General features: G+C 36.8%; 1 protein-coding gene across 1 annotated transcript; it reads left to right on the plus strand.

Moving 5' to 3' along the window:
- The first annotated feature begins 499 nt into the window (after positions 1-499).
- Positions 500-7,927, plus strand: LOC108053502 (gliolectin). The gene is made up of 2 exons (XM_017136188.2): positions 500-1,308; positions 6,607-7,927. Exons 1-2 carry the CDS (start codon positions 822-824, stop codon positions 6,741-6,743), a joined length of 624 nt encoding a protein of 207 aa, XP_016991677.2. The 5' UTR covers positions 500-821; the 3' UTR covers positions 6,744-7,927.
- Positions 7,928-19,644: the final 11,717 nt, after the last annotated feature.

The following is a 19,644-nucleotide window of genomic DNA, read 5'->3' on the forward strand; positions in this document are numbered from 1 at the left end:
ACATTAAATAGAATTTTTTGAGTATTTCAAATTGGACTTGCAATCTATGACGTCACCACACTAGCCTCCTTCCACTTTGCGTCACCTCGCACTCTCTCCGTAAGCCGCGCGTGTTGAGTTACTTTTAGTTTAACAGGGAAAGAGCGTAACACCTGAGAGAATCGGCTGTAAAACGGCTGTGCTCATTTGGAAAAAGAGTATTTAAATGCCAGTTAATAACTAAATAAACATTTGTGTATTTCAAAATTTGCTTAATTATTATAGTTTGTCATTTAAATAAGTAAACATTTGTTACAAAGATATGATCAAAGTGCATATTGTAGTGTTAACAGTACGTAGGAACGGGAGTGAAAACTAACAGAGCCCGTGAGAACTCGAGTGGAATCGTTAACAGTGGGCAAAACTCGTTAGAGATGGAACACTGCCGATGTCTTAAAAACATCGATGACATAGGTGCCCGCAACGATGTCTCTCCACCTACGTTTTAGCGCTCATTCGTTTTTCGAAATTTGCCTCGAACGGTCGTGTTCTGTCTCTACACTCTCCTAGCTCTCTCCCGTGAAAGTCGTAAAGTGGAGAGCCAAGTTAAAAGTACAGAAAAAAATACACAAAATTAGTTCGTCTGCGGTAGAAAACCAATTGAAACTGCAATTGCAATGCATAAGATACGTACGTGAATTTCGCGCAGTGTTTCTGTGAAAGTTCAAGTGAAAGCTGAAAGTAGAAACAAAGCGAGAATACTTGCAAACAAACCAAAAAAAAAAAAAAAGATACAAAGATACAAAAAGTGTGAGAAAAGAAAATCAGAAAAATCAGAAACCATGGCCATTTTATGTCAGCCAATCAGTTTGACCCTTCAGCTTGCCCCCATAGTGCCACGCCCACCGCCCAGTGCCTCGGAAAAGAAACGAATCCGCCGGAATCTGTTTGGTAGCACCCCCGGGGACCCGGAAATCGACCAGCTGTTGGCCCAAACGCAATGCGCGGACCGAATGTGCGTCAAGGAGCGCTACGGCTTCGATATCCTCCTGGTGGAGCAGCGCGAACGGGCGCAGGACGATGCCTTAAGGGGCATGAGATACCCGACCAGCCGGGCGACACCAAGTGCCGATGCCGATGACGAGTGCAATCCGAAGGCCAGCCAAGTGGCGCGGGGCGTGGCCCTCACCGCCCCCGAGATCTCCGCCAGCGCTCAGCTGATCCTCCAGAAATGCACACACAACAACAAAGGCAGCGACAACAGTGCGGATTTGGCCAACAGCACGAGACATGGCCAAAAGCCATATGCGTTTCAGCCACTAGTCAAAAGTAAGTTTTTTCCCATGATTTTTATGTTTATTTTTGCCATGAGATCGAAATTGGAACACTCTTTGGTTCCCTAAAATTGTTGTTTCCCAAAGATAAATTTATCTAAAAGGTCAGAATTGACTAAATCATCAACAAATATTTCTACTGATCAGAAGGCAAACTATTTTCTATTCTAGAAAAGATATATGTATCTACGTAAATAAATAATTATTTGAAATATGAAAGCGAAAGTTTAAAAAAGTATTTTTTTAAACAGGAGACCAAATTTCCTACGAATTTCTACTTGGGCATGTTTTCTTTTCCAAAATACTGTACTGATTCCAAAAATAAGTATTTTACTTTAGCTGGCAATAGCTGTAGGTAGAAGTTGTGCTATTATCAGATTTGGAACTAAGAGTGGCGACATGCGGAAGTAATGTTGGTGTTAATTATAAAACATCTAAGGTTTTTTCATAGGTGTCCAATAAGCAGGCACCTGATTTTCGTTTCTTTATCCGTTATTCCTTCTTCTTGCAGTCCTTGTTTGTGCTCGTCCTTTTACTCGGTTCAATTTCACCCTTATGAAATTCTTTCCGTTGGCCGAAAAAACCACCCCTGTTTTCAGATTTTTATAATTTCGTAAAACCTTTATGGGTTGATTCCTATTGTCACGTTCTGTGTAATTTTTCTGAGTTTCCCGCTTTGGGTAGTTTTTTCCGATTCTGCTTTGCTTTCATTCAGGTGCGTATCCGAAAGATTTTTATTTTATTAACAGGGAAATGATCGGTAAATCTGATATTTCAAAATTTTGTTCATTCAGAAAAGGTCGAATATGTATATCAAAATTTATTGGATTGTACTATTCATTGGTTGTAAAATTTTTAATTTTTTTGACTTGAGGAATTCTTTAGATAATTCCAAATTCTTTAGATAATTCAAAAAATAGTTCTTAAGACAATATTTTCGAAATATCCAAACAATTAATTTCAATTTATCTGGGGGTTCTAATCGTCCAGACGGTATTGTATTTATTAATTTGCCCTTGTTTGGTTATTTAACTGCGCTAAGGGCTCGAATCAATATTTGCAACAACTGTGCACACAAACTGCACTCAGATGTGTGTTGTTGGACTGGTTTAAGTGCCGTTAATGGCTCTTTTTTATCGGTTTGCTTGGCAGGGCTCCCCCTTCGTCCTCCCCCCCACACTTTCATATTCATTTCACGTACTTTTTTTTCGTACGAACTCGGAATCTCTCCTCTGCATCGAAAGCTTGTTTTTCGGTTTTTGTTTTGATAGACGTTTGTTATTGTGCCCCGTTCCATTTTGCTCTGCTGTTTCCTAACCACTTTACGATACAAAAATGCTACGAACTTTATTCACACTTCGCTTTCATTGTGACTCTGACTTCGTTATCAATTCCGCATGTCAAGGCTCCGATTGTGTTATTGACTCTTGAGGAGAAACTCGCAATATTATTTTTTGCGTCACAGTTGAACTTGCATAAGTCGAATTTTAAATTGTTTTTAACCGAACTTCTGAATATGGCCAAAGTCGAATAATTTTCCTGCAACAATTGACGTTCTTACAGATTTTGATTCTTGGTAGGAAACACCTTTATTGATGCATTTATTTTATGTTCAATATTTTATATTTTAGCCAGTCATGATCATCTAATTTATTTTCTTAAACCGAATTAATTCGGTAATTTTGGTTAGATCTAAAAATTTTTCTGAACTTATATTTTCGTAGACTTACATATGTATATTTTTGGAAACCAAATACCAAGTCAGTTTTCCATAGTTTTTAATGAATAATCGTAAAAACTTGAAGAATTGTAATTGTATTTGTAAGATTTGTATATTTTGCCGAAACTTTGAGATAGCTAACTTCGATTTATAGAAGTTCGACTGTACCTTCAATTTTGGGCTTATTGTTATTTATGACTGATTTACTTTACGTTGATATTCCGTTGATATCGTGGCAAACAGATAGAGAAAGAGAGAATGAGGAGAAAGAGAGAGCTGTCGCCAGTTTGTCTTTGGCAGTGTGTCAAAGCGAAAAAAGCTAAACAACAAACTGTACGTCAAAATAAAAACTGTTGAATAACAATCGCGCGCCAAAAATCTTTCTTTCTTTCGCTAAAAGAGATTGCAGCAGAAAAGCGAAAAATAACAACGAAAAATGCAAAGGCAATTAATTGAGAGGCCTCAATTAAATTTAAATCAGCGCCAACGCCTTCTGGTTTTTATTGTTGTTGTTGCTAGCTGCAGTTTCGCAAAGGAACAAAAAACAAAAGTAAAAAAAAACAACAAAAATCAACTACTTGGCACACGCCTGCGACTGTACATGGATCTTATTGTAGATGTATTAGTGGGCTCCCCACTTTTTGTTGTTTTAAAAGCCGCACCCACAACGACAAGCGCAATCTCAACCAGAAGAAAACAACAACAATAGCGTCACTCTTATACGACGACGTCAGCCCACTCACACGCATACATATATATTATTTTCAAAAGAGAGCCTGTTTTCTCTCTCTCTCTGTTTGTCTGCCTGCTGATGATGTTTTTTTGCGTTTTGGCGCGAATTTCGTATTTTTGTATTTATTTTTAGTCGTCTTCGCTGATAAGCAATCCGTATGTGTGTGCGTGTGTATCTGTGTTATTGTGCGTAGTAGTACTACGCACGCACGTTGTTGATGTTTTTCAAAACTCTCGTGAAGGTCACGCATACAAGCAAACGCAAATCGCGTAAGTACAGCAGCGCCAAATGTTGTATTTTGTTGTGTTGTGTACTTTTGTGGCAGGTCCGAAAAACTGGTCCAAAAGAAGAAAAACAAATCAATTAGATACAAGTTCTGTTATCTCGCCCTCCCGCGTTTTTTTGTGCCATGTTTTGGACTCCACTGTACATTTACAGTTAACGCAGAAAAATACAAATGATGGTAAATGTAATAATTTTTGAATGCAAAAAAAAAATATAAGTTGCATGCAGTGAGCATAAATAGTTTATGAACAAATTATGTTTAAAAACCTAGGGCTTAAAAAAAAAATTGAAAGCAACATGTCGTATGATTAATAATACGCAGTGTTGCCTTTGACAATTTTTCCAATGACTTTTTAATTGATGATCAAATCTTATAGTCATTTAATTCTCTACTTTAAAGTATTAGCACGATTTTACCGCAACTCTTGTAAACAAAATTTTGAATTGATTACAATTTTTTATAGGAAATTCGGGTTTCAGTTTGCTTTACTTTGGATTCTAAATATTGTGTAGCGCTAACACCATGACTTTGGATTATATTTTTGCGATCTATTTGGCTTTCATCCCATTTGTTTTGCTTGGCACTTCTTGCCACGCCCCAAAAAGCAAGTTATGTGTGGTGATTTCCCTCTAAATTTATGTTTTTTAATTATGCATGCAGAAACTCTCTCGTGGGCTCCCACATAAATATTTATAATGTGAGTTCTTTGTTGCTGTTCCTGTTTTCATCGCCGCCTCTCTCTCCACACACATTTCGTAAACAAAACGCGTTTTGTTGTTTTGCAAAAGGGAAAAAGATAGGTGGAGAAAGAAAGAGAGCTAGTTAGAGCTGCGTGCTTATAATGATAACGGTAAACGCACTCCCCCACCTTCTCTTCCTCTTTTTCCCCACCCGTTTTTTACAATAGGCGATCGCTTATTTGCCGTTTTCCTCTCTTTTCCTCTTCTTGTCTCCGTTTCGCTTGACGTTCTTTGTCGCTGGCTTATAATTTTCTATAACTGTACATTTGATTATATCGCCGGCAGCGCGACTCTGTGGCTGCCAGCGATTTCCCTTCTCTTTCTTGGGGCTTTCAAGTTTCGGCCCCAAGTTTGCAACGCCCCCAATGAAAGGTTTTCCAATTTTTTTTTCGTTCCACTTTTACCAAAATGAAATCTTATTATTAGTGCTAAAATTTGTTGTCTTACTAAAAAGAACAAAATAAACGTTTTTGATCTAAAAAATTAATCTTAATTAATTCGGCCAGTAGTTCTAATAATTTCGGTCTAGAAATCGACTTATGTATTATGTGTAAGTTACTTTGAAAACAAAAAAAATGTTACTCAGAATAAGAATATTTCTAAAATGACTGGCCTTATAAAAATACAAAGGCCAGATTATATTATTTATTATTATTTTGGTCATACCGTACACATAGAAAAATCCAATTGCAAGGGTGCCCAAGTATTCGGTTTTCTAAGCAAGCCTAGGAGCTTTCTTGTTTTTGTGTTCCCCGTTTTTGTTGCTTTTGTTCGGCTTTTAGGTCACTGCGCAGTGGCTGCGGTTTGATCATCGACGTCGTCTCCAAACGATCGTCTAAGCTCCAGCGGTTTACGTGATGAGGCAACCGCAGCTGCTAGCGATTGAGGCTTGATGGAAGTACAGTCGACATTCTCTAGCACTGAATACAATTTTTATTATAATACACAATTCTAATTCCAAACACATCTAAACTAGGCTTGACATTAAATCTAAAGCTCAATTACCATTTATACTTTTCTAGACATCAAAGTTAATTAATAGAAATATTTAAATGTGTATTCTTTGTTATTTCAAATTAAACTTCAGAAATGGAAGAGGAAGTCTGACAGTTCGGAGATTTTTATTTCGTTAGTTTTTGAAATAAGTTCCTAAAAAACAGGAATAAGGGGCTTAAGGTTCAGTTAACAAAATTGTTTGATAAATTCAACATTGCTGAAACAGAATGATTTAAAATCAGTTGAGGGATTAGTAAAAAACCAATCTGATCAAGATAGACTGTACTTGTTTCAATGCAACAACGCCGAATACAAAATCAACTAATTGGGGTTGTGCGACATTTTGCTGTCTGTCATTATAACGCTTTCGTAGGGCGAACGTTCCCGTTCGTAGATTACCCTTCTAAGCACTTCCCCCTCCCCCTCCAGAGCCCAGGACAGCTGCAGTTTTTTCGATTGCAGCTATCGCTGTGGCCATGACATTTATTTATCGGCCAGCCAATGACCAGGTATACGATTATTCTCTATAGGTTTTTACTCTCCGTGTGTTTTAGCTTGCACAAGTGTGCATAATTCCAGCGAGATAAGAAAGCTGACCAAGAAAAACACACCCACTGACACGTATGCATAGGTAGTACCCCAAGTAATTAGATTCGCTGCACCTTGGGTTGCTTTCCCTTTTGCTTTCTGAAGGTCAAAAGTGACGCTGGCACTTTTATTTTTGTTTTCCCCATTTCCATTTGCATAGTGATTAGTCACAGTATGTTTTGCACTATTTTACATCACTAACTTTACCCCTTTATTTCTTATCTCTGCAGGCACTTACCGCGTTCGCAAGGCCATCAACAAGGGGATATTGAAACACGGCAAGAATAGTTACATCAGCAACAACAACAACAACAATAACAATAATGTGGATAATGGTACTAGCGAATTGGAAGATAAGGAGCAGTAATTCTGGAGAAGGACAACGGCGAATGGCCCCTTGGCGGAGCAACAATTGCAATATATGATATTTATTGTAAACGTAATTTTAATTTCTAAAATAATTTGTTTATTTTTTTGTGTACCCCCCCAAATGCAAAGAAACTTTTGTGTATGGATTGTACGTTTGTTTTAAAAAAGACTTGACGGTCCCAAAAATTGTTGTTGCTTGCAAATGAAAATGAAAATGAGAAAGCGAAGAAAAAAAAAAAGAAGCCAACCAGAAACAACAACAAAATAACAACCAGAAAAGATCGGCGCGCGTGCACGGCCAAAAACAGGCAAAAAACAATAATTATAATACATCCGGATGCATGGCGATATCGATATAATTATGGAAATTATTAAGTTAAAGATATGTGTATGCTAAATATTTATGTGTAAAAAGAAAATTATTTGTACATTGGCAATACGTAAATTGTACGCGAAAAAGCGACAGACTTAAATTGTTAGGAGCAGATTTACGATGTAGATTAAAATGTAATTAGGCAATGCTAATTTTAGACAAGCGATCGGCGCCGTGCATCCATTATATAGACTCTTACCCCCAATCCAAACCAATTCAAGCGTTCTCAGCGTGTTTTCGGTGCCTGATGCACGCGTGTGCCAAAAGTATTTACAATTTACTTTGTGTCATGATCTCAATCATTAAAAACAATTTTATTATTTTGTTTATCTAAATGTAATTATAATTGAAATTATTTAAAAATTCTTCTTAGCCCACCCCACACAAAAACACACACTCACCCACACACTTTTACACGCACTCACACTCTAAACTCATATTTATTGTATGTACATTATCGATGTGACATTTTAAATTGTATGTACTGTCTTATATAATATTTCGTATATTTGGCCAAATTATTTCCCCCCTCGAAGACCCCTTTAACTTTAAAAAACTATTTTGAACAACCAAACTGTGTATATTGTATGGAGCAGTACCAAACTCCAAGCAGCTAAATGAAAATGAAAAACCACAAAAACAACTACAACAAATACTGTGTATATTTCCTTAAAACTTTGTAATACTTATGCAAACATGATGAAAAAAAAAGAACTTTTTTACTGTAACTCTCCAGCGAGAGGAGAAGCGGAAAAAAAAACAAAAACTAAAAAAAAACTCTTAAAAATACAAATGTAAAACAAAAAACATTTAAAAGCTTTTTATTTGCCTACTTCGGCTGGGTTGTTTCTAGGGGCCCTTTTGGGCCGAGATGGCGTGATTATTCTCAAGCGTAAAGAAAAGTTGTGGCACACAAGTGGAGAAAGATAAAAATAATAGCATGACTCAGCTTTGGGCCTCGAGCTGCGGATGCAACAGTTTCTCCATTAGACATTAGACAAGGGCCGCTCTTTAATTTCCACGGACAGTGAAGCCCCAATTTGGACGGACAAAGTAGACTGTGGAACAATGAAGGCGCCACTTCTGCCAATTGAAATGGGTTTAATTCTTTTTTAAGACCCAAGATAAATGTGTAGGCTTATAGCTATATAGACTGTATAAGTAGATTAAATACTGCGTCTAAAGATTAAATTTCACGATTTTTTAAATAAACTCTTACGGATCGAACAATCGTTTTATCGAGGCCTCACTGTTCTAATTACATTCAATGCAGAGGTTTGGGTATGCAATCAAAAGTGAAGTGGAAAGGAAGTCGGACCTTTTTCCAATTAGTGCGTTTTCTTTTCTTCGCTTTAATCGCTAATCACCCGGACCAATTGAGAGGCTTCACTGTGGATATCGGGGTCTTTCAATGGATACACATGGCCCGCGGACATTTCGGAAAATGCTTTCTAGTCGTAATTTGTGTGCTATGCGTATGTGTGTCAAATGTATCTATGTATCTAGTGGAGTGGAGTGGGCACTTAACATTAGATTGGCTGTGACTTCCGGCGAACAAACGATCGCTGGGCGACTGATGATGATTGATGCTGGCCACCGTCCCCATTTACCCCTCCCCCATCTTCTAAATCAAACGGATGTGGATCCCTAACTTACAGAAACCAAAACAATGTACATATGTATACTCATTAAAGAGTTAGAGAATTTTAAGATACATTTTTAGAAGTGCATACAAAGTTAAAAAATAAATGATAATATGAGTTGTTCAATAGAATTTTAATATGGCAAACCTACAAATATTTATATAATTGTAATATTTATATTTCTTTATATTTATATGTATAAGATTGAAATATGTGAAGCTTTAAGATACTTATGAGGTATGGTGTATGTAGACATTGATCCCCGCGAAACTAAGTGCATTTTTCATGCTTTGCGAGTTAATTATAATTAAAGTTCCATAATATTTTATTCGAAGAAAACTAACGATAGCCATAAAAATTCTAGTTGTAGATTTCAGGCATTTGGCACTGCTCTCTTGAGCGAATCAAGAATGCAATATGCAATAATAATGGCACTGCTGGCAGAGAAGCAAATTACATGCTCTGCATTTCGTAACAAGCATGTACAACATATTTGCCCACTTAACTAGCGGCCTGGTACGGTTATTAGCATGCAATTTCAAGATTTTAATGGCTCTGCACTTGCATCTCAGTCACATACACACGCATTCGCATTCACGTAACGCAACAGAGCCCAGGCGTACAATTCTTGATGAATAAATAGCACTCAAGGTGATATCAATAAACCGGGGCGATCTTGTATGTATCTATTATATTGGAAAGTAATATTAAAATAATTATACTTAGGTATTAAATCGTTCTTTCTACTATTACAATTGGAACATTTCAAGATACAAAAATATTTTTTAAAATTGTTTTCTAATTCTCGTTTTAAAAGATAAAAGCAATTTTATTTGTTTTAAATGATTTTGAAACAGATGAAACAGATAGAACGCTGCCATTACGTGTAGACTTTCAATAAAAAAAGTAGCATACTTTTTGCGACTATTTACTTGCGCTACATTTCTTTTTGATACCCAATATATGCATATTTATATTCAAATGATTACTTTTTTATTCTAAGTGCTATTATTTTTACCACCATAGTAGGCTGAGGGAGCGGGAAAGAGAGAGGTAGTGTGGGATCTTGGCAGAGGTGTTTGTACCCTCGGCAAAGTCGCGTTGGCCGCAATTCCCAACTGCGAATCGCGTTTTTTTTTTGCATTCGCCACGCAATAAATTCAAAGCTGCAAAGCTAAATTTATGACGTCGATGGTGTGCCCATAACGGTAATGTTAAGTCAGAGCCATTAAAAAAAAAAACCGAAAACAGGGTGTCGCGATTTTGTAAGTATTGTAGCTCTATTCCTCCTTGCTTTCACATTTTATTTGACTTTTTGTTCGCTGCAAAATCACAATAATTTATGGCACGGCCAAACGGCGGAATTTAATTGCATTCCGTTTTCGCATTAATCACCATTAATGTCAGCGGCTGCAGTCGAGTGGGGTGCAATGTCTGGAAAAGCGTGAAAAGCGAGCCAAGGCCATCTGACAGTCGTATGAGGCAGAAATTGAAATCAATCAGCCCTGAACCGAGTGCCCCCACCCCCCGCTCCTCACACCACACTCCCCACTCCCACTCCCTATTCCCAACTCGCTCTGTAATCAGCCCTCTCGCTCGCACGTGAGGTCAGCAAGGGGGCTAAAAAGTAGGGAGAGATATGAGAAGGGGGAACAGTGCAGCTGATCCCTCGGCCACTGCTCTAATCTCCTGACCAACTTGTGGCTTCGCATCGTTTTCATGGCCCCACTCGACTCGGATCATTTGCTATACCCTACCAGGAAAGGGGACTATCAGTTTTCACTTGGGACTATTTAAAAGATTACAAAAGTATATGTAATTTATCATTAACTTATACCATGATGATAATCAGAGAATCTACTTTAAAATATTACATCTCTATTCTGTTTCATTTTCTCGCACTAATTTAGAGTTATTTTTTTAATTTCGAACTGATAGCTCTATTGTTCATCAATTGCTAATAAATTTTAGTCATCAGTGATCAAAGTCTGCTGGCTATATAATTACTAATGCTTGTGAACAGGTTTGTTTCTGTATTTGCTTCCGATATACTATTAAAGATAAAGCCTTTCTACTAGTAAAACAAATTAATGGAATATACAAATATTACTCATTAATCGGTTGATTTCGGCTTAAGCTAATTACAAGATTCAGGAATGACTCAATTTCCTTTGTTAAAATTCTATTGGAATGTACATAGGAAATACATACAAATTACAAACGAATTTCCAGCACAATCAAATGGATTTCTGAGTCACCCCCACATAAAAGGTTTTTGTTTGGATTGTAGGCTGTCATTTATGTTAAGCCCCATGGATATTGACCTAAGGTATTCGAGTCTTCGGTATGATGAGATAGACTTATTTTCCCACTGCTGTTGCCGCAGCAATTTCAGTTGGCCAAGTCCGGGGCAATTTGCAGCACAAATCAACGGCATGCAAAGCACTTTTGTTTATTTCGTTGATTGTTCCCACAATTTTCGTACAATGCCGGAAAATGTACGTGCCCAAGCGTTGTTACTGTAATTGCCCTCAAAAAAAAAAAAAAAGAAAAAAAAAAACCAAAGCGAACAGAAAATAAAGAAGATGAGGGGAAAAAATAAATCATACAACGTGAAAATTCTTTTCAAATGTCAGACAAAGGCGAAGTCGCAGAGGGGAAGCGTGGGTGGGGATCCCCTGCTTGACAGACTTGAAAGATTTCAGATCTCAGAACTCAGATCTCTCGGATGCGGACGCAAATCGCTGGGCGCTGTAATCGTGCCCAGTTTTCGGATAGGACGGAAAAGACATTGCCCACAAGACATTGTATGGGAAGATCACGTACAGCATGAAATGGGGGCGTCATTTACATTGCCTTTTAGAGGAGCGAGCTTAGAGCCAGGATCGCATCCAATCCCATCGCCTCGGATCGTGAGCGTGTGAATCAAAAGCAAAAGTATGAGATGAGCAGGCCAACTCAAAGTGAGGGTCTTGAGAAGGGCCAGCCTAACATACGTACTCGTAGATCTCAGAAACGTGATCTCCAAAGGAGAACGTGTTGCCTTGTTATTGAGACTGTCGACAGCCTGCTTGAATAAGATCACACCAAAAATGTTTCTAGTCTGGAAAACAAAAGGAAAATTTCAGCTCTTAATTCCCCACAAATGTTGACCGTAGGCAAATTTATTAAAAAGGACAAAAAAGGGAATTTTCAGTTCATAAATATAATATCTGTTTGCCAGCTGAGTAATGAATTAAGTATCGAACCCATTCTATTAGAAATTTAAAGCCAAACAGTCAAGTTCTAAATTTCCAAAACGAGTGTACCCAAAATATTAGCTTAAATTCTGAGTGGCATATTTATTATTCCTATTTTAGAACTCGAAAATGTTAATCCAATTCATTCCATAAAAAACAACTACTTGTTAGTTATGATAATATTGAATTCCTTATGAACTAAACGAAAAGTTTTAATGAAATGGCTTCAAGGCGAATTAAGTAAAAGCTATTATCCTTGGACAATGATAAATTAATAGTAATACTTAAAATTGTCCGGCTAACTGACATGGTCCCCTTTTTGTTTGACAGGTGATGGATGATGATATTAAAAGATCTTTTGAAGATTTAGGTTTTCATTAACTTAATTCATTTAAATAGAATTCGACTTACCCGTGTATTTCTATTTGAGGTTGAAAGCAAACAAGTCAAGACCAATTTTCGGGATGAGTTTTCCCAAAATATCCATGAGAATTCTACGCGGGATGTTTTTACTTACCAAATGGATTGGTTTGGTCTTCTTCCGCGTTAAAGAGACAACGAATAACACTTTGATTTTAGAGGAGACCTGGAAAAATCGTTCGTTCTGGAAGTGGCTCTCAATAATCTTCCGACTTGTGCCTCTTTGTGTCAACTTTTACACGTATAGTGTTTGGCTTGTGACTATGGAAATTATCGTCCAAATTCTGCACTTCACCCGCCTTTTTCTAACGATCCCGTGATATCTGTCGATGATTTACCTTCAGCTTTTCTATGGCAAAGAGGTGATAACGTTGGCCAACCGCTATCTTCGCATCTTTCGACGAGTAAGATCCTTGCCGATAAAAAACCGAACTGGATTCGTGGCGGACGGGAACTACTGTTTATTCTTATTTCTATCTGCTGTCAACTCTTAGAATTTGCGAATATGTTGGGAATATGGAGCCTTAATTTAGGTGATATCACATATAATATTATCTCGTCGACATCCTTTTCTTATTCTAACTTTGCCAGTGGTATGATCATTCGCATCAGCTTTATTTGGTACATTAGCTTAGGAGTTCTCTATTCCGAATTGAAGAAAAATATCCGTTTTGAGTCCATGAATCATGAAAGAAATCTGACACAAAGATTGAAAAAAATGATGAATATTTGCAGGGAGTTTTCTTACGTAGTGACTTCGTTGCAAAGGCTCTTAAATGTTCCCCTACTTTTGGGTCTGGTCCATTCACTTCTCTCTATAGTCGTTATATCCTACAATATGATAATCTATTTGAATTTCTTCGACTTTTGGATATGGTCTATCTTCGTAAAAACTTTGATCGATTTCCTCATTTTTTGTTTGGCTATTCAGGAAACATCTAATCAGTTTAGATGCGTTCGCCATCTCACTCTTGACGTGTTTTTAATGGACGAACTTAAAGAGTGGAACAAAACGGTAAGTAGTGTTTTATTTGAGCTCTTATACTAATTTTTTTCAGTTTTCTGACTTAAGGTGGAAATATTTGTCACCCATATAAATTTAAACGAGTTTAAGGTCCCACTCTTGGGATTTTGTGATGTTTCCAACGAACTATCTCTTAAAATTGTATCTGGAATTATAAGCTATCTTCTTTTTATCATTCAATATGCAGTTAAGCTTCAAATAAAGTAGAATGAAAAACTTCAATTTATTAGATTTCTTAAAAGTATTATAATAAATGTTGTATTCGAAAATAAAGTTTTCTTTATTCTGGCTAACAATAAGTTTTACAAAGATATTAGCACGTCCCAACATTTAAACCTTTAAATTTATAGGTTGTCCTATCTCTCTGTGCTTCACTCTTTTTCGTTTTAATTTTTTGTATTCATATTAAAGGTTCTATCGGGTAAAGAGTTTCGACAACTATCGTAATGTTTAGCAAAAATCGAAAAAAACGAGCTATATAAATTAGAATATTTTTTTTTTCGTTCTACGGTTGGCTAGTGAGGGTAAATTAATCAACAGAAGTCTACTAGAATAAGAAGGTAAGTTAAGATTTGCATCCCAGTGTAGGCGCCGTAAAGCAAAAAGAAGAAAGTTTTTTTGTACTGATTCAATACGACCAACATGTATTCCGTATTGTGGACTCCAGACGGGAGACCCATACTCCATACTCCAGAATCGGACGGACTAGCGAAATAAATAAAGTTTTAGTTAAATAAGGATCATCGAATTCTTTTCACCACTCCAATCACTCCTCCGGCTTTATTAACCAATGCAATTGTATTCAAAAACATTCGTTAGTGAAAAAATGTATAAGATGATTAATGGGTTTTTTTCAATCGAGCCCCAGGAAATATTTGAGGGCATAGTTTATTTTAGTTTTATCTGTCATCAGCTTTGATAGACATTCACACGCCCACTTGTCACTTCAAAGTTAAGGTGCCATTAACTAAATGCACTTCGAAGGTGTTCAATTTTCACAAATATTTTTCAATTTAGAACGGGTTTCAAAGCCAACAAGTCCAGCTCGATGATGGTTGCATCAAAGTTATCCGCCGGAATTATTCGCTTCATGTTCCTGTACGCCAGATGCATGGGTGTTATCTGCTTCCGATTTGGGAACCAAAAAGATAAAGTTACAGTCATCGAGGAATCTTGGAGCAGTCGTCCTTGGTGGAGGTGGCTTACGGTTATCCTGCGACTTGTGCCTCTCTGCACGTATGTTTATACCTACGGATCGTGGATCTTGAGCAGAAAAGTATTTGTCGATCGACTTCTCCATTTAAGTCGCATAGTTCTTTCGATTCCCTGCTACACGTCGATGATTTACTTAAATATTTTTCATGGTTCAAATGTTTCAAAGTTGATCAACCGATACTTGAACATCTTTCGTCAAGTGAAACACCAGGCTAACCGAAAGAAAGAATCATTTGGAGGCCAACAGGAGTTTTTGCTGATCCTTGTTTGTCTTGGGTGTCAAATTCATGAAATAGTCTTACTGTTTGGAATATTTCATTGGGTCATTAATCTAAAAAAGATGATCGTGTTGGTTAGCCACACATATGTAATTTTTGCCAGTACCACGATTATTCGTATAAGTTTTTTTTGGTACCTTAGCTTGGGCGTTCTCTTTGCCAATTTAAATGAAAATCTTCAAAGGGAATGCTTAAGGAGTAAGATAAATAAAACCCAGAGATTAAAGAAAAGTATGTCGCTTGTAAGGGAAATTTCTTGTGTGGTCTCTTCCTTGCAGGACATTTCCAATGCTCACCTATTTCTGAGCGAAGCCCAGATGCTTTTACAAATGGTTGTCATCTCTTTCAATATGATAATCGATTTGCGGTTCTCTGAGTTTCGGCTATGGATCTGGTTCGTTAAAATAACAATCGATCTGCTTATTTTAAGTTTGGCTACTCAAGAAGTATCCAATCAGTTTAGATCACTTAGGGAACTCACTTTGGATATATTTTTTGTCGACAAGTCAAAAGATTGGATGAAAACGGTAAGTAGATTTTTTAAACTGATTCATACTGCAGCTAATAAGGTTTTTCTTTCGGCATTAGGTGGAAATTTTTGTCACCCATCTAAACCTAAACAAGTTTAGGGTTCGTCCCTGTGGACTTTTTGACTTCTCCAACGAACAATTCCTGGTAATAGTATCTGGAATAGTCAGCTATCTGGTTTTTATCGTTCAATGTGTAATGCAGTTTCGCGTATATGCAAACAAATAATATTTTCTTAACGTTGTGTTTGTGTTGTAATTAATCACTGATGTCTATAAATTGAATGGTTAATCTACAAAATATAATCTATTAAATTTCCAATTTAATTAACAAAATGATCCTCGAGTTTTTTATTTTTAGGTCAGGATATTATCAGAGCTAAGCTTAATTTGCAATGCTAAATTAATAGTAATACTTACTATTGTCCGGCTAACTGATATGGTCCCCTCATAGGAGTTTTTACATGTTATATATAACTCACAGTTCTTTTTGTTTGACAGGTGATGGATGATGCTATTACGAGATCTTTTGAAGAGTTAAGTTTTCATTAACTTAATTCGTTGAAATAGAATTCGACTTAACCGAGTATTTCCATTTGAGGTCGAAAGCAAACAAGTAAAGTCCTATTTTCGGGATGGGTGTTCCTAAACTATCCATAGGAATTCTACGCGGGATGTTTTTACTTACCAAATGGATTGGATTGGTTTTCTTCCGCTTTAAGGAGACAACGGATAAGACTTTAATCTTAGAGGAGACCTGGAAAAACCGTTCGTTCTGGAAGTGGCTCACAATAATCATCAGACTTGTGCCTCTTTGTGTCAATTTTTACACGTATAGTGTTTGGCTTGTGACTATGGAAATTATCGTCCAAATTTTGCACTTCACCCGCCTTTTTCTAACGATCCCGTGCTATCTGTCGATGATTTACCTTCAGCTTTTCCATGGCAAACAGTTGATAACGTTGGCCAACCGATATCTTCGCATCGTTCGACGAGTAAGATCTTTGCCAATAAGAAACAAAACTGGATTCGGAGGCGGACGGGAACTACTGTTGATTCTTATTTCTATCTGCTGTCAACTCTTGGAATTCGCGAATATGTTGGGATTAATGAAATGGCGCCTTGATTTAGGTGATATCACCTATAATCTCATCACGTCGGGATCCTTTTCTTATGCCGGCTTTGCCAGTAATATGATCATTCGATTGAGCTTTATTTGGTACATTAGCTTAGGTGTTCTCTATTCTGAACTGCATAAAAATATCAGTTTTGAGACCATGCATCAGCAAAGAGAAGTGACACCAAAATTGAAAAAAATTATGAATATTTTCAGGGAGATTTCTTACGTAGTGACTTCGTTGCAAAGGCTCTTAAACATTCACCTAGTTTTAGGCCTGGTACATTCCCTTCTCTTTATTGTCGTTATATTTTACAATATAATAATTAATTTGCATTTTTTTGATTTTTGGATATGGTCTATTTTCGTAAAGACTCTGATCGATTTCCTAATTTTTTGTTTGGCTATTCATGAAACATCTAATCAGTTTAGATGCGTTCGCGATCTCACTCTTGACGTATTTTTAATCGACGAATTCAAAGAGTGGAACGAAACGGTAAGTAGTGTTTTTTTTTGAGGTCTTATACTAATTTTTTCTATTTTTCTTTTCAATTAAGGTGGAAATATTTGTCACCCATCTAAATCTAAACGAGTTTAAGGTACCTCTCTTGGGATTTTGTGATGTTTCCAACGAACTATCCCTTAAAATTGTATCTGGAATTATAAGCTATCTTCTTTTCATCATTCAATGTGTAGTTAAGCTTCAAACATAATTCATAACAAGAAAGGAAAGCTAACTTCGGGCGGAGCCGAAGTTGATATACCCTTGCAGAATACTCTGTAAATTATATTCTCCAAAATTATTCATATGATGCATTCTTAATACTCATAAAAAATCCCAACTTCCTAACTTTAAAAACACCAAAGTTATGGCATTTCCAATCGTTCAGTTATATGGCAGCTATAGGATATAGTCGGCCGATCCTTATGAAATTTGGTAGGTCGTATTGATTGGCCAAATATAAAACCCATAGAAAATTCCAACTTCCTAACTTTACAAACACCAAATTATATGGCAGCTATAGGATATAGTCGGCCGATCCCGGCCGTTCCGACATATATACTGCGTGCAAAGGAAAGAAGGCTGTGTGCAAAGTTTCAATTCGATATCTTTAAAACTGAGAGACTAGTTCGCGTAGAAACAGACAGACGGACAGACGGACATGGCTATATCAACTCAGGAGGTGATCCTGATCAAGAATCTATACACTTTATAGGGTCGGAGATGTCTCCTTCACTGCGTTGCACACTTTTGACCAAAATTATAATACCCTCTGCAAGGGTATAAAAATAATATAATAATAACTTTAAAATGCAGCCAAATATCTCATCGGGCGCAAGTTTTACTTGTCATTAACCAAATGCACCATGAGTTCTATCGTGTAAAGAGTTTGTAAACTATAGAAATGTTTAGCAAAAAAACGACAAATCTTGATGTATTAAGCACCTTTTTAAACCTTTAGTCCTAATTAATGCGAGCTATATAAATTAGTGGGCAATTGAATTTAAAAACATTGTGAGTGAAAAAATGTTTAAGGTGATTGATTTATTGATTAATTGTTTTTTTCATTCGAGCCCCCAGGAAATGGTTGAGGGCATAGTTTATTTAAGTTTTATCTGTCATCAGCTTTGATAGACATTCACACGCCCACTTGTCACTTCAAAGGTAAGGTGCCATTAACTAAATGCACTTGGAAAGAGTTCAATTTTCACAAATATTTTTCTATTTCGATCGGGTTTCTACGCAAGCAAGTCCAAGTCTCGATGATGCTTTCATCAAAGTTATCCGCCGGAATTATTCGCTGCATGTTTCTGTACGCCAGATGCATTGGTGTTATCTGCTTCCGATTTGGGAACCCGAAAGATAAAGTTAGAGTCATCGAGGAAACTTGGAGTAGTCGTCCTTGGTGGAAGTGGCTTATGGTTATCCTGCGACTTGTGCCTCTCTGCATGTATGTTTATACCTACGCATCGTGGATCTCGAGCAGAATGGTATTTGTCGATCAACTTCTGCATTTAAGTCGCCTTGTTCTTTCGATTCCCTGCTACACGTCCATGATTTACTTAAATATTTTTCATGGACCAACTGTTTCTAAGTACATCAACCGATACTTGGACATCTTTCGTCAAGTAAATCATCTGGATAACCGAAACAAAGAGTCATTTGGAGGCCAACGCGAGTTTTTCCTGATCCTTGTTTGTCTTGGATGTCAAATTCAAGAAATAGTCTTTCTGCTTGAAATATTTCATTTGGGCATCAATCTAGAAAACGTGATCGTGTTGGTCACCCACACATATGTAATTGTTGCCAGTACCACGATTATTCGTATAAGTTTTTTTTGGTACCTTAGCTTGGGCGTTCTCTTTGCCAATTTTAATGAAAATCTTCAAAGGGAAAGTTTAAGGAGTAAAATACGACATTCAATTCCACGTCTCAAGATAAATAAAACCCAAAAATTAAAGAAAACTATGTCGCTTTTAAGGGAAATTTCTTATGTGGTCTCTTCATTGCAGAACATTTCCAATAGTCACCTATTTCTGAGCGAAGTCCAGATCCTTTTGCAAATGGTCGTCATCTCTTTCAAAATGATAATCGATTTGAGGTTCTCTGAGTTGTGGCTATGGATCTGGTTCGTTAAAATAACAATCGATCTGCTTATTTTAAGTTTGGCTACTCAAGAAGTAGCCAATCAGTTTAGATGACTTAGGGAACTTACTTTGGATATTTTCTTTGTTGACAACTCAAAAGATTGGATGAAAACGGTGAGTAGATTTTTTAAACAGATTCATACGGCAGCTAATAAGGTTTTTCTTTTGACATTAGGTGGAAATATTTGTCACCCATCTAAACCTAAATAAGTTTAGGGTTCGTCCCTTTGGACTTTTTGACTTCTCCAACGAACAATTCCTGGTAATAGTTTCTGGAATAGTTAGCTATCTGGTTTTTATCGTTCAATGTGTAATGCAGTATCGCGTATATGCAAGCAAATAATCATTTCTTAACTTTATAAAATGTTTGTGTTGTAATTAATAACTGATGTCTATAAATTGAATGGTTAATAT

The sequence above is a fragment of the Drosophila rhopaloa genome, unplaced genomic scaffold (assembly GCF_018152115.1).
Source record: "Drosophila rhopaloa isolate 14029-0021.01 unplaced genomic scaffold, ASM1815211v1 contig_167, whole genome shotgun sequence".
NCBI lineage: Eukaryota > Metazoa > Arthropoda > Insecta > Diptera > Drosophilidae > Drosophila > Drosophila rhopaloa.

Bases quoted from the DNA above. Each gene is read 5' to 3' on its own strand.
- LOC108053502 (XM_017136188.2), top strand. From the start codon at position 822: ATGGCCATTTTATGTCAGCCAATCAGTTTGACCCTTCAGCTTGCCCCC. The intron at 1,309-6,606 runs GTAAGTTTTTTC...TTATCTCTGCAG, and splicing joins GTTTCAGCCACTAGTCAAAA to GCACTTACCGCGTTCGCAAG.